The 15619-nt window shown below is 41.5% G+C and overlaps 1 protein-coding gene across 2 annotated transcripts in view; it reads left to right on the top strand.

The window, feature by feature from the left end:
* Positions 1 to 15619, top strand: part of LOC147706551 (alpha-2-macroglobulin-like) — a 150397-nt gene that overhangs the window by 113592 nt on the left and 21186 nt on the right. For both annotated transcript variants that reach the window (XM_086933018.1, XM_086933019.1), the window contains exons 27-28: positions 13600 to 13674; positions 14382 to 14544. In XM_086933018.1, coding sequence (XP_086789144.1) covers positions 13600 to 13674; positions 14382 to 14544 — 238 coding nt within the window. The remainder of the gene's footprint in view (positions 1 to 13599; positions 13675 to 14381; positions 14545 to 15619) is intronic.

The following is a 15619-nucleotide window of genomic DNA, read 5'->3' as shown; positions in this document are numbered from 1 at the left end:
ATCTTCACAGACAGCCTGTCTGTGGCGGTCCCACTGCCATCGGAACCATGATATCTACCTCCCATGTTACCATGGTGTGCGGATAGGTGGCGGTCGTAAAGACCGGCCAACATGCATCCGATGAGCTCCTTGAGCCGGCTGGTGCGTTGAAGGGGATTCATATCCCTACAATGGTGGCAGTGCCAACCAGGCACCACTGTAGGGATTGGTGGCAGTGCCTACCAGGCACCGCCATAGGGAATGGTGGCAGTGCCTACCAGGCACTGCCGTAGGGATTGGGATGTCCCTTTCCCCCTGCCTTTTCATGGCACGTAAACTGCCATGAAAAGGCAGGTGAAGAGGGACTATAGAAGCCCGTAGCAGGCCGCCCTTCCCCCCTGGACCCTAGACAGGGGACCTCGGGGGCATCTATGGAGCCCCCCAACATATCCCTGCACCATGTGGCAGGCACCGCATGGTGCCTGTCATGTAGTGCAGGGATATGTAAAGTGTCCCCTTTTTTCATTGCGGCATGTGCTGCAGCTCGCAGCACCTGTCGCGTTGCAACACATAGGCATTTTGACCGCCGTGGTGGTTGTCACATCCTAATGCCTATTTTGGGACAACCGACAGCCTGTCAGGCGGTCCCGTATATGTTGGGGTGGCGGGCGGATCCTAACCAGGCCCTAAATTCCTTGGCCAGCCTCACTCTTGCATCATTTCTTACAGTCTCAATCTCATGGCATCTCTTATTTTTACTATATTTTAAAATGTATTTTTACCTATAGAAATAGACTGGTGCATTACTTGTTCAATTAGATCGAGACACCATTCTAAGAATAGGCAATTACTGAATAGGTGACAATGCATGTTTTAACCACTGCATCCAATTATCAGTAGCAACACTACAGAAGCCTTTTTGATTTTACATTGCACCCTATAATGTATGCAACTTAGAGAATCATACGTACAACATCTAATAAGTGCCCCATTTATTACTCCACCAATAGAAGGCCAAACCATGTTTGCCCAGTGTCATTCTGGGCAAGGTTACAGGATCCATATCAGTAAAGATACTGTGAGCTGTACTATCTGCTCTTTCAATAAAAACCCAATAGTTGTTATGTTTGGGGGTTCCTAAGAATCCTGGAATCAAAGAAATGTCTGGATGCTAACTATTGCACATAAAGATCTTTCCCACCATAACAAGTAAGTTAAAACTCCACCGGCTTTGGAGAACAAGACACAGAAAGCTTTTTCTTGGACTCTGTTTTGAAATGGTTCAGGATCCGCTCCTCAACCGGAGGTCTGCTTGAGTTTGGGACAACCTTGATCCACAGTTTTTTAGTAAATACTGATAACAAAGCACATATTCCTGATCTACTTATGTAAATAGGAATTCAGTGCCCGATTTATATCTGGGGGGGGGGGGGGGGGGGCAGCTCATTTAGCTACCACAGCGATGGAGAAAATTACTTCATCGCCGTGACAGAAATGCTGCCTGCCTAATTTAAAAATGACCTCCAAGCTGGCAGCCATTTCTAAAGCATTGCCAGGAACTGCAACCAAGGTGGTTTCTATCAATGCTTTTTGCAGTTTGGTGCAGGTAACCTTGCTGCTGGTTGTATGCTGGTAAGGGACATTAAAAACTGCTACATGTCGCCCCATCCTAATGGGGCATATAGCCATTTTCCAAAGGCCCAACCCATGGCAGTGACAGAGTAGTCACTTCCATGGACAAACATATGGTCGGGCCATATTTAAATCAGGTAGGAGGACCACTATGTTGGCGGGGATCACTGAAATAATATAGACTGCCAAAATATCGACCTGCAAACAGGTAAGTACAAAAATATCGAGTACAAAATATCGTTAACAATAATATAGATGTAAAATATCGACTTTATTAAAAACAGTGTTAAATTAAATTAATATTAAATTTTAATGACTAAAATATACTTAAAAATACTTAAATTAAATTATAATAATTAAATAATAAATGAAAATAATAAAAAAAAAAAATTACAATCTTATTTGTTGACCCTGAACCCTAAAATATACCCCTTTACCCAAAAACCCAAAACTGACCCTGAACCCTAAAAATACCCCTTTACCCAAAAACTAAAAACTGACCCTGAACCCTAAAAATGCCCCTTTACCCAAAAACTGAAAACTGACCCTGAACCCTAAAAATGCCCCTTTACCCAAAAACTGAAAACTGACCCTGAACCCTAAAAATGCCCCTTTACCCAAAAACTGAAAACTGACCCTGAACCCTAAAAATGCCCCTTTACCCAAAAACTGAAAACTGACCCTGAACCCTAAAAATGCCCCTTGACCCAAAAACTGAAAACTGACCCTGAACCCTAAAAATGCCCCTTTACCCAAAAACTGAAAACTGACCCTGAACCCTAAAAATGCCCCTTTACCCAAAAACTAAAAACTGACCCTGAACCCTAAAAATACTCCTTTACCCAAAATGTATCAATATTATTAAATTACCAATTAATTATTAATTAACAATAACAATAAAGTAAATATATGAGCACATTAGCTGTAATTATTTTAATAATTAATATTATTTTTCCCAATTAATTACTTAACAATAACACAAAATTATATATATTAAAATGTACTCTAATTAATGTAATTAACTAATTACAATTAATCAATTACCAATTAATTACTAATTCAAAATATGTACACAATTATATTAATTAATTAACTAATTATTATTAATTATCAATTAATTATTAATTATAAATATTTACAAACATATATTAATTAATTAATTATTATTAAATTACTTCCCACCCTATTCCCCTATAAACCCACAACCCGCTACAGAATTACATAACGCAATTATTAAAAAAACAAATTCCATTTAATAAAATATTTTATAACATTAATACACACTTTTCACACATATTATTACATAAAAATACACTATAAAATATTATATATTATTAAAAATTCGATATTTTTGCTATCTATATTTTAAACAGTCGATATTACTTCACTTACCTGAAAAACGATATTTTTGTAGTCGATATTATGTCCAGTCGATATTTTGTCCAGTCTATATTTAAAACTCGATATTATGTCCAGTCGATATTTTGGAGTCGATATTTTGTCTGTTCACCGTTGGCGGGGAAGGAACATCATCGCTATTGCAACGGAGTTCCCTCTTGGCCAACATATCAATTGGGCTTTAAATTGTCTGTATGTTGTTTAACATACAAACAACTTTTCTACTCGAATGGCATTGCCAACATTGATATCTAGTTTATTCCTAGTACTCCACCAAAAAAACTTTAAACAAATGCATATGCATTAGATAGAAAGAGGGAGCAGGAAGGGCATGGTTCTCAAATAGCTCAGACCTCATTATGAAATTCTTATGATCTAGATGAGACTTACAGAACTATGCTGCCAACATGCAAAGAAGGTCACTTTGACAAAGTGGGGGTGATTTTCACCCAGTGACCTTCCAAATCAGAAGAAATGTTTGTCCCACCTGGCATCAAAAGAATCTCTATTTTGTTAGCAGTGAGAGTTTATGTCTCCGAACACTGAAAGAAAATCCAACTCTGAATTTGTAATTGGATTTGTAAAGGGATCTCTTGGTGCTAAACAGACCACCTGTGAAGAAAACAGCACAGAGGATTAAGGGAAATGCCAGGTTTGAAGGATCTTTGAGAACAGACTGGTGATGGTGTAGTTCATTAAACTAGTTGCAGTAATGCGGAGATGCGGAGTACATCAGCATTCTTGCCTCTACATTTATTAATGTCTGAAATTTGGGAAGAATAAAATTGTTGATACCATGGGAGAGGCTACCACAGGTACCCTGGTTCCATGTGGGTAGGGTGTCCCTTGTGTCTTTATACCCGAACCACAGGTTGCCCCATAATGGCTGCCATGCACAGCAGTTTACTGTAATAAGGAAGCTGAGCAGGGGGTTTGTAATTAAAGCTGGCATAAACCAATAGTGCAAGAAGATATCACTGAAGAGACTTGATTGTCTATCTGGAGAAGCATCTGTATCTTAACTCCCAGGATTTTTAAACTAAAGACAGAAGAGGGACAGGGACCAAATTCACGAGGCAAGAGGGACAGGGACCAAATTCACGAGGCAAGATGGCAGATTGAGGTGCTGGGTATCAGTGTTGCTGATGTTAAGTTTCAGACAGTGGGAGCATTTCCGGATGTGAATGGCAATAAGGCAGTTCTGTAATGATGGATGAAATGTCCTTTGGAGACTTGATGGGTCTTAGGAAAAGTTGAGATTCATTGGTGTAGGTAAAAAAGTTGATGCAGAAAGAACAAACCAGTGAAGCCAGAGGTCTCAAATAGACGTTGAAAATAGAATGGGGACAAACGCAAGCCTTGGGAGACACCACATGAACAGATATAAGGGGAAGTAAATTGTGCTACCGGTTCAGATCTGCCATAAAACAATGATACTTATGCAGCGCTTATACGCTAAAACTCTCCACGTGCATCCCTGCTCCATCAATGCGAACCAGTCAAGAACTATATCCTGAAAACCAACAGCCAGACATTGGCTGAAAAGGAGCTGGTGGTTGACAAAATCAAATGCCGTGGCAGGTCCAACTGTATCGTAGCATTGTGGCAGCTGCTGTCAGAATCCATGCGCAAAACCTCTACTGCTGCCAGCAAAGCTAGCTCATTGATTCGATTAGGGCGAAAGCCTTTTGGAGAATAGTCAAAATCATCATTGGATTCGAGTTATTAACATATTTGTTTTATTTACAACTGATTCTAGCATTTTTGCAACCATGGATGGTAATGTAATAGGCTGATAGAAGTAAATGTTGGCGCAAGTTCTGTTTTTCGCCGAAGCGGCGTAGCATTGTCTGTTTTGAAGACATCAGGAACAATGCAAAGAGGGAGAGAGAGCAATTGAAAATATCAAGTAATGCAGGAGCAAAATATCCCTGCAGTGTAGAAAGGAGCTTTACAGAAGTAGGGTCAGGAGGCGAACCAGAGTGAGAGTCGGCTAAAGAGAGACCATGTCTAGATCGAGTAATGAGAATTTACACCAGGATGACGTCATTGGTTCCAGTGCAGTTCCAGTTTAAAGGTAATGTGGCAGAGTTGCTTACTAGGGAAGAGCAGATGATCTTCATCTTTTGGACTACTCAGACAGTTGATCAATCAATCAATCAATCACCCGTGAGGGTCTCAAGGTGCTTGGGGGTGGGGGAAGCAGCTACTGGTCAAACAGCCAGGTCTTGAGGAGTCTCCTGAAGGTCAGCAGGTCCTGGGTCTGCGTAGGTGGGCGGGGAGGGGGTTCCACATCTTGGCGGCGAGGTGGGAGAACGATCTGCCGCCGGTGGTCGTTCGGCGGATGCGTGGGATGGTGGCGAGGGCGAGGTCGGTGGAGCGAAGCTGGCGGTACGGGGTGTAGAGGATAGTCGTACAGTAAGGCGCACAAAAGTTGATCACAAAAGGCTTGAGAGCACAAGAACCCATTTAGGGAACTGTCCAAAGCAGAAAGCTAATTCATTATTTAAAAACAAAATATTTGCTTGTCATTAGCATTACCAATAGGTGACGAAAATAAAAACTATTTGTTTCTTTAATGGCCACTTTATATTTGTAAAGAGAATTTTTGCACAGAGTCTTCAGAGATGCCCATAAGGTCTCCATATACGTTCAGCGCTCTCAGTTTTTTTTTTTCTTTAAATCCTTTAATTTATCATTGAACCAGAGAGATGATTTAGAATTGTTTTGGCTTACCTGGGGTTAGGTGTTCCACAATTGCAAAAATGGTCCGATGCACACTTAGCACATGGGTCTGAGATGCTACCAAGAGGATACAGATCACACATTAGCCGGCAACCAACACTACTGGGAGAGGATGTATTCCAAATGTACATCTTGGCTTCGCAGCACACGTTGTTACGTTTATGACCTTTATGTACAAGTGATCCGACCAGCCTGGCAGTAGAATTTCTACTTAACTACTAAGCGAGGTGCAACTGATAACTCAATATAATATGTAATGAGCTGCTGAACTAACAAAGTTAAGGAGCATGTGTAAATTGTATCTAGCAGTTGCTTAAAATAGGTGTCATTTAAATCGTCTACATGAATATTAAATCACCAAACTGTACATAAACCAATAATCATTTCATTGAAACCATTGAGTAGGACACTAGCCGGACTCCATGCTCTTTGGAGAAGGTAAGTAAGGAGATTTGTTGCGAGGCAGGTGAGAGATTTACAGAGAGTGCCCCAGACTTCGATGGAGGTGGAGCGGAACTAGCATAAACATGCGACCTTTTGTTATCAAAATAGCGACCCTGCCACCACGTTTAGTACCTTGACTTTTGGCTCTAAATTACATAAATTCAGGTGACAATTGGTTCCTCTCACCTGGGTTTAAGCCAGGCCTCTGTTTTGCTCTAAAGATAAAGGGTCAATTTTTTTTGAATATTGTAAACTTCCACTGTGTGCCCCAGGAGAGAATATATGTTAAATAGGGCCATTTTCAATGAAGAAAGACTGGGCTTGTACTTTGTAGTGTGAGCTTGAGAAGAAGAAACTGATTGTGAGCGTTGGTTTGGAGCAGGTGCAAACATTTCATTTGACTGGAGGAAAGTTAGTACAAATTTGGAAATGGGTGAAGACAGGTTGCTTAAGTAGAGAAGCTTATCTCTGCTTTAGCTTGGTGCCACAGAGATGACCTGTTTTGTTGGTGTCCTTCAAGCTATGTGAGGTGCTTAAAATGCTGCCTAAAGTAACATTACTGGCACCATGCCCATCGTATTGACTCGACTGCGCACAGACAGGCTTGCCAGTGGTCTGTCGATTGTTCTGCCACACTGGATCTCTGCACTGGCTGGGAGCGGTCACCACTAACTAAACTGTGCCGTATTAATGCTGTGCAGGGAAGACCTTCTCTCCTGGCGTAATTTCTCCTCCAATCTGCGTTGCTGTGTACTGTGTGAGTAAGTATTGCACTGAATGCCATTTTGAAACTGTGAACCTCTGGTGATTTGCCACAATCCTCCATTCATCTGATGTATGTATATTTATCTCACAAATGATATCATTGAAGACATCACTGATGACATCATCAGTGACATGCAAGGTTCACAGAGGTTACAGCCTGAGAGCATGCACTCTACATATCCCTCAAATATATCACTTCTAATCTGTGGCCTTTGACTGCATACAATGTTTTTGCATAAACACAATGCCCACAGTATATTGCCTGTGTTTAGTGCATGTTTTTAGAATATGTGATGTTACAATGCGTGGAGGTACCACGCGGAGGTTACAACGCGGTTGTTACATTGTCCGCATTGTTACCACGCATGGCATTACATCACAAGTTGGATCAACAACTTATACTAGATGGTGCGCTGGACTTAGGAATAGTGTAAATTACTATTTCTACTCCAGTTAGCGCAACAGCAGGGAAGGTGTTGGATTGAAAATCCTCACACATTCCCTGGTGTTGCGCGCCATCTAGCGCAAGTCATTGCGATGTAATGTCATGCGTGGTAACAATGTGGACGATGTAACCGTCCGCTTTGTTATCTACCCGCGTGGTATTTGCTGTTTCCCATGTTTTTATAATGCTATATGAATTACTGTGCATGTTTTGTTTTTTCTTAACTCTTAAGTGTCTTAGGCCTTGGTGCTATATTGCTTGTAGCCTGTGCGTTAGAACAGCAAAATGTTATCAATGATCATCTTTGTTATGTCATCTGTGATGTCATGTTTGAAGTAGTGGAAAGTGAATTATGGTGAGGTAAACAATCCCCTCACAGCCCAGTCCTACAGAAGGAGTCAAGGTAACAGTGTCACCTTTACACCTTATGTAAAAAGGCAAAAAACAGAGGTTTTTACAGGCCAGGAACTGTTTTCCAATGATAAATCAATCCTCAATTTACATGGGTAGATCAATCAGCTAATCCACAGAAAGGGCCATGCCACTGATCTATTAGTGGATACAAATATTGATTTCAGGCATATGTAAGTTTGAAATAAGACATGGTCTGACTCCTTATTACTTTCTCAGACAGAGTTCCTATATCTGATTGCGGTCAAAACAAACTTAGTTGGAGTGTCCATATAAACGGAAGAAATATGTCTTTGTGCTACACCTACCTACCCCAATAACCAGAAGTGTAACTTCAGGGGAGGTGCCATCCCCCAAATAAGTGCTTTTTTGGCTTGATAGTTGGCTCTGGGGTTGCTATCTCTGGGTTGGTTTTTCATCTGGTTCTAATTGCACTAAGAGGTTTTAATTTGTTCATTTTTTTGGGATTCGGAACTTAAATATATATATTGACCGCTTACCAAAAAGGTTGTAAATTTGCATCCATAGAAGTACTCCTTGAATAGGTGCAAATGTACTACTTTTTGAAATCACAAATATTGACAGTAATAGGCTTAGAAAGCTATGCCAGTCTCAGGTTTTCAAGAATACTATTGGCAATCAAACACCCAAGAAAGTGATGGGATGAATGCTTGCAAATAGTTTAAGCCTGGGCAATCGCTCGGGATAGCATTCAAACCCATCATTTTGTGTTCACTGTGCCACTCCAGACAGAGGGCCTGACCTAATGCACCCCTGTTTTTCTTGAGAATAGACCACCCTGAACCTTGATCATCTCACCCGTCCACCCTGCAACCCACTGATTTGTTTGTTGGAAAATTGCTTTGTGGTGTCATGTCATGGAATCTATGTCAGATCATGCTGAGTGGCTGCACTTCCTTTGAACAGATGAGTCTTAACTCACTTCAAAATGGAAAAGCAGCATTACATTCTGAAAAGTAATGCTGCAGTACCGAATGAAAAACTGATCTTAAATTGCATTATTTAAAAGAACTAGGAATGAGGGCACTTCAAAATGAATTTCTTTTACTTTCAGTTACACATTTTTCAGATAGACAATGGATGGTTTGAAGTTTCCAATGAGAAACAGCTACAAAGTATGGGACCTTTAATAAATTGCAGCTTCTCTGTCTGCATGGGGGAAGAGGAGACAGTTCTCTTTGGTTAATACAGACAGCAGCAGTGAAAAATTCATAGAGAACTGCAATGTTCGCTGAAAAGAGTGCAGGTAGCTATACTTCCCCAGACAACGAAAAGATCACTTGTCAGAGTGAGTTTGAGCTGGAGAAAGAAGCCAGGGGAAGCAGGGACTCTGCATACAACTAATCATTGCATCAGATGAAACACCTCCCTGATCTGTGATGAAAAACCCCCAGTATCTCTGGCACATAGAATATGGTCAGTAACTTGCTTTGTGTCCCATCTCCATTTCTAAAGCCAGGTCTTATCAAAGGCATCCTAGGATGCCCAAACTAAGAACACTGCCAGGGGGCTCTTCCAGACAATGCACACCGTGCTTAGCACTCAGTCAGAAGCTCATTGGCAACAACACCCCTCTACATGTCAATACTATGCCTTAAACTGTATCAGTTAACACTGGTGATATTGTTAAGCCTATAGATATTTGAATTCATTTATCATAGGTTATGCCACCATCTTTTACAAGCCAATTATAAGGTAAAGATATGACAGATATCTCTCGAATTTAACAGCATCATTTGCAGAAGCAACTCAGTTACTTCAGACTGTGAAGTCAGCAGACACCGGCACATGCATCAAGGTAGGATTTTGCGAGTCCTTAATTGCGATACTTAAGGAACCGCAATTAATGACTCGCAAAAGACTATGCATGTAGGAATCTCTATAAAAATAGTGATTCCTACACATTCCTTATTTGCGACTTGCAAATTGCGAGTCGCAAATAAGGAATGGCTTCCCATTCATTCCTATGGGCCTACTGGCCCATAGGAATGAATGGGAAATGGCATGCGCGATTTGCGAACACCAATAGGTCCTTGTAAATTGTGCATGCAAATTCAGGGTGCAAGGGGGTCTAAAGAACACCCTGTTGCACCCCTGAAATTGATCTGTGCACATATGTTGCGCACACACATGCCCTAAGGGCATGTGTGTGCGCAACATGAAAGTTTGAAAAATTTCAAAAAGTGCATTTTTCAAAGTTTTCGCAAATTACTATGAAGTTCAACTTCATGGTAATTTGCACCCCCTAGTAGCGAAATCGCTATTCTCAAGTGAGAATGCATTGCATTTAAGGAATCTCAAATTGTGATTCCTTAAATGCAATTGCAATTTGAAAACTTGCAAATAGTTGCGATTTTTTAAAGTGTGAGTGGCAAGTTGTTTCATGTATCGCAAATGCTAATTTTGTGATCGCAAACGGACGATTTTTGCGAGTCACACCGTTTGCGATCATAAATAGCTTTGATGCATGTGCCTGATAGTCTTTTAATTACACTTCCAGGCTGGGCTTTCTCTGCTATACTGAAATGGGTACATATGTTTTACTTTAGGAGTGATATACACAGAGTGATGTACACATTCAATGGCTGCCTAACTTACTCCAATACAGTCTATTCAGTGAGATTCATGGAACACAAAATGATATTTCACGATAAATCACAACTAAACAACTTTAGAAACAATTATTGGCTCTATAGATTATGCAAACACATGTAAACAGCCTTGGTGCATGCCTGTGTTTGCATTTTAAAACCAGACGTATTGGTTCCTCCACTGCTTTTTGTCAGTGCATATGGCATGCTCAAGCAGGTATTTAAAAAGCATTTAAAAAAGCCAGCTGTAGTGAAAGTGAAACAGATTGCTTTCTGCATACGATGCATGGAAGATATAACGAATTGAATGTAATATCATTCAATTTAGCTTTGAGATGTAAACAAGTCACTGCTGCATCACAATGAATGTACTCCATATGAGGTGATACACTACACTGCCAAAAGAATGAAGTGAGAGAAATATCCTCCAATGCGATCATTCACGTCACTTTATGTACATTGCAAAGATTTAGTAATGGTAGGTGGGAAGGCAGCTATGCGGTACGGCCAGACCTAAAAGGAATTTGATATGGTGGCATGCCATTTTTGCCTTGGTTTTATATTCATTAAAAAAGAAACCTGGATAAAATAGTAAAAAATGTCCGAAAAAACATCCAAATGTTTGTGCTGGCTACTTTTCAATGCTGAAATAATTTAGATTAAATTTATGTATAATTTTTATGAAAAAATTTATACAAAAAAGCAAGCAAGCTGGGAGTTCACCCCTTATCCCATTCTGCAATTAATGAAGAAACAATATTTTCACCTAGTGATCCGAATAAGTAGGATGTATTTCCAGTTTCCATCACAATCAATTGTCAATTTGTTCCTTTTTAGGTCTCGGCTAAGCGCGCAGAAGCGCGTTCTCGCCGAGAACCTATTGTTGCCGTGTCTGCTTTCCAGGAGAAAATCCTGGCTGCGCGCATCGCCTTGGAGGCGATTTGAAACGCGCATGCGAACGCGCTCGCTGTGGGCAGCTGCTGTCGCGCATTCACACAGACACACACACACACACGAACGCCCATGCACGCACATACAGACACCCCCCCACACATACACACGCGCACACACACACGAGTGCTCCCCCCCCTGTCGCACACAGACACACACACAAGTTCACCAGGACCCCCCCAGCCCTTTTTACTTACCAGGCCAACTTTGGGGGACTCCGCCGCTGCGGCTCTTGCCAGCTCCTTTCACGGGCTCCCTCTTGGTCAAGGGAGCCCCGCAACACTTGTGTAACCTCCTGCTGGCGGCCTCGGGGCTCTCCACCGCTCACAGGAGCCCCGGGCCGCGATACGCATTTAGTCCGCCTGCCTCCTCTTCCGGTCCGGACGCGGCCCCGCCCCCGTCACAGGCGACATTGCCTGACTTCCGGTGCGTGCGCGAATGGAGACACAACACTGCAGAAAGGTGTGTTTTGAAGGAAGTTCATGTATGTTTTTTACTTCTTACTTTTAGTAATATGCTAACCTTTTTTTCTACCATCCATTATTTTATGTTGTCATTCGTATTAATCTGTGCGTTCCTTAGCTTGTATTACCTCCACTCCCTGTGTTCATTCACTTCCCAGGCCTTGTCTTCATGCAGTTTCTAATCCCATATTCTCGCCCTATCTCAAACCGCTTCTCAACTCTCTTTCCCTCCTCATTTAGCTTCTTTGCCATTTTCTGGCTTTTGTTGTCTTTCACTGTCTGACTGACGTAACTATCTATCTCCCCTTCTGTCTTACTTTCACTTTCAAACTCTACTTTTCTACGTCCCTTTCTTTTCTTTCACCCCACTGGTTTTGTCGTGTCTTCCGCTCCTTCGCCTTGCCTTCCTTAACTCAACCGCCTGGCTCTCTATCCCTCCCTTTTCTCTAAATCTGCCTTGCGTTGTTTTTCTCTTTTACTCACTTTCTCTTGCTCGCTGCACCTTTACTGCATTTCCTACGCTCTCACAACCATCGCTCTCCCATGGTCCCTACAGGTGACATACCTCGGTGTATGCATTGGATAACAGGCTGTTTAGATGCAGAGTCGGCCCCCTAACGCACAGGTGCCAGTAAGGGAGGAGTGAGCCTGGGGGCTGCGGCCTGCCGTGTCCGGCCACGCACTGTGGTTAAGGGGGGGGGGGTGGGGGGGGGGCTGCTGACAGAGTGGAAAGTGCTTTTGAAAGCAGGGTGGAATTGGGAGGTCGCGAGTCGGCGGCGTGAGGGAAGACCATCCCAAAGCAAGGGGTGGACGTGTTTCTGCAGATTCCTCCCTCCCTGCCCATGCATGCACACCTTGAAAAGGCCCGCAAGCTTGTCCCTCGAGAGACAAGACGGTGGTATGGCGCCGGACAGCTCGCCACCAAATGTCGGTCCATGCCACCAGTCACTCGGGAGATTATGCATATCTTCACTTCTGGAGGAAGGGACTTGGCAGTCATGGAAACAGAACTTCATTTTTCTTTCGTAAAAACCTATAGAACATTGTTCTCTCCTGATGCAATTCGAAGTAAAATGTGGGCAGCGGAGTAGTTGCAGTTTACAGCTGAACTATTTGAGACTGTCTGCAGAAGTGCTCTCCGTGGCTACCATTTCTACTATTTCTCTCTTATCTCTGTTCGACCCCTTTCTCTCTTTTTTGTTCCTGTCTATCCCGCCTTTTTCTCCTCGCCGCTCTTCTGACGGTCTCGTCCACCCTCTCTCATTCATTCTCTCCTTTTCTGCTCCCCTATCTTGTTTTGTGTGGTCTCTTGATCGATACCTGAACATTTACCCATATATTTGGACGGAGCTCAATAATAGTCCCTAGAAGATGCGAGAAGGGGGCCATAAGGCTTGCACTTTTGTAACAGGTAGCACATATTTATACTGTTGAATGACGGCGTGAAGTAAATAAAATGTGTATAAGGATGCCTGTTGCCTAAAGACAATGCCATTTATTTAACGATTAAGCTATTGGCAATGTAAATGACAATGCCATTTATTTATGATTTAATTAAAAAAAAAAGTCATGAGCAATGCCAATAGCTCTACCTTTAATAATGCTGAGACCATTGCATTGTAAATGCTTGTTTAGGAAATGTTTCGGCTTGTCTGTCTGCATCTCTGATAAGATACAGAAGGCTTAATATGATTTCACCATATTTTGCTACCTGTTTTTAGCTTAATCTTACTTTGCGTTCTATTACACACAGGGTGGTGTGAATGATGAAACTACGCTTTCAGCCTACGTCACAATCGCTCTCCTGGAGTACCCGCTCCCTTCAACAGTATGTACAGAGCTTGTTTGAATCACATTATTCAAATTTGTGTTTTCGAAACATCCACTTCCAAAATGTGATTATGTATGCAAAAGGTAAAGATACATTTCCTAAATTATTGCACGGTTACATGGAAGAGATTAAATTGAGACTTTTTAGCAATGCTAGTGTTGGTGAGGTCTTTAGGACTCGTACAAGCCTTGGAGATATGGACGGAATACTAAAATCATAATGAAAACACTGGTGGGTCTCCAGGATCCATCCTAATGTCCAAGAAACTCCTATGGAGTTCAACTAAAACATTAAAAAGAGACATGTTTTTCCAACCATGTGGAAATAATGTTTTCTGATCACCAGATATATTATAATCCTCTGTGGTATTGGAGTGGATAGAGAGCCTCAGTTTCTTTAAACTGTTGGTATGGCCCTCAGCATATGTGTTGTTTTCTATGCGTGTAAGCCTGTGAGCATCATTCCAAAAAGTCTCAAAGAGAAGACTGTTAAGAGACCCATGAAGACATCAGCTTCTTGTGCTTCTCCTTTTCTTACTCCACCTCTGTCCTAGCAACCTAGGAACATCCTCAGCCTCCCCTTTCCTTTGTTAATTTCCCTTCATTTAAGTGCATTAAGACCTTGGTAATCTGAGGCAAAGTCCATGTATCAAACCTTGTGGCTGTGGCTAAACCTGACGCTTACATTTCAATACCTCTCTGCAGCATCCAGTTGTCCGCAACGCCTTGTTCTGCCTTGAAACGGCCTACAAGGAATCAAATGATGTCTACACCAAGTCTCTCATGGCGTACGCTTTTGGCCTGGCTGGCAAGGACGACAAAAGCAGAGAGCTGCTGGAGTCCCTGGATAAGGAAGCCATTGAGAAGGGTAAGACGTTAGAGTCTTTCAGAATATTACCCCCGCATTAACTAAATCGAATCACATTTTATGGCTCACACCTTCTTTCCATGTATCTTTTTATCGGTTCTCCTGCCTGCCTACTGACTGAGGCCTTCTTTCTAATTTGGTGGTTATTCACATTGCAGCCAAAAAGTCCCTTTTTCTGCTAAAATGGTAATTGAACTAACACTGGTCTTATACTCAATGTAAATAGAGTGGGATATGTGTCCTGAAAATGTCCGAGCATGTAGAAAAACATGCAAAAACCAGGCTAGTAGTACCGATTTATGTATGTTTTTCACCTTTCCATATGATTCTGCAAGAGGATAACTCATATCCAACACTGTGCCACGCTACTACCAAATCCCTTGATCTAGGTAATATCACCTGGAATCAAGCACCAGCTCATAATGGTAACCTAAATAACTTCTAAAGCAAGTTTTTCTTTGTTGTGGTTCCTGCTCTGTTTCATGGCTCTGTTGCCATGTCTCCTCTGATTGCTAGCTATCTTACCAACCTCCTGTCAGTGTTCTAACTATTGATGTTGTTCCTTTTACTCTATTTTTGTAATATTATTTTTTTTCATAAGCTGGAGTTACCTCTGATTGTTTTCCCATCTTGATTCTTTCTTACTCTTTTGCTCTTATTCCAATTCTTACTGCCTGATCTATGGACCACATCCATTTCTCTATTTTTCCATCTTCCACTTTGTTCACCTTGGTATTACTTGGGTCATGTTTTTCTGTTCTTGTTCTTGTTCTTTGTGTTGACTAACCTGTTTCATTTATGAACGCTTATAGAACAGGTATTACACATATGCAAGTTTCTCTTTTCAATTACTTTTCTTTTGTCTATATAGGTAATTCTAATTTTGGAAACTGAGTTTAAATGATAGTGATTAAAACAAAAGATTTACCTATTAATGAACAGTTGACACAGCACAGTGTTAATATACAAAATGTAGCCATATTGTAGATATGATTGAAGAAAAACACATTTAATTTCTTGTTATTTGTTGGCTTCTATCTGTCTCTGGATGAGTCCCCTTTGGTTTATAAAGGGG

This window comes from Lissotriton vulgaris, chromosome 7, assembly GCF_964263255.1.
Source record: "Lissotriton vulgaris chromosome 7, aLisVul1.2, whole genome shotgun sequence".
NCBI lineage: Eukaryota > Metazoa > Chordata > Amphibia > Caudata > Salamandridae > Lissotriton > Lissotriton vulgaris.
Note: the sequence above shows the minus strand (reverse complement) of the source record. Positions and strands in the feature narration are given on the sequence as shown.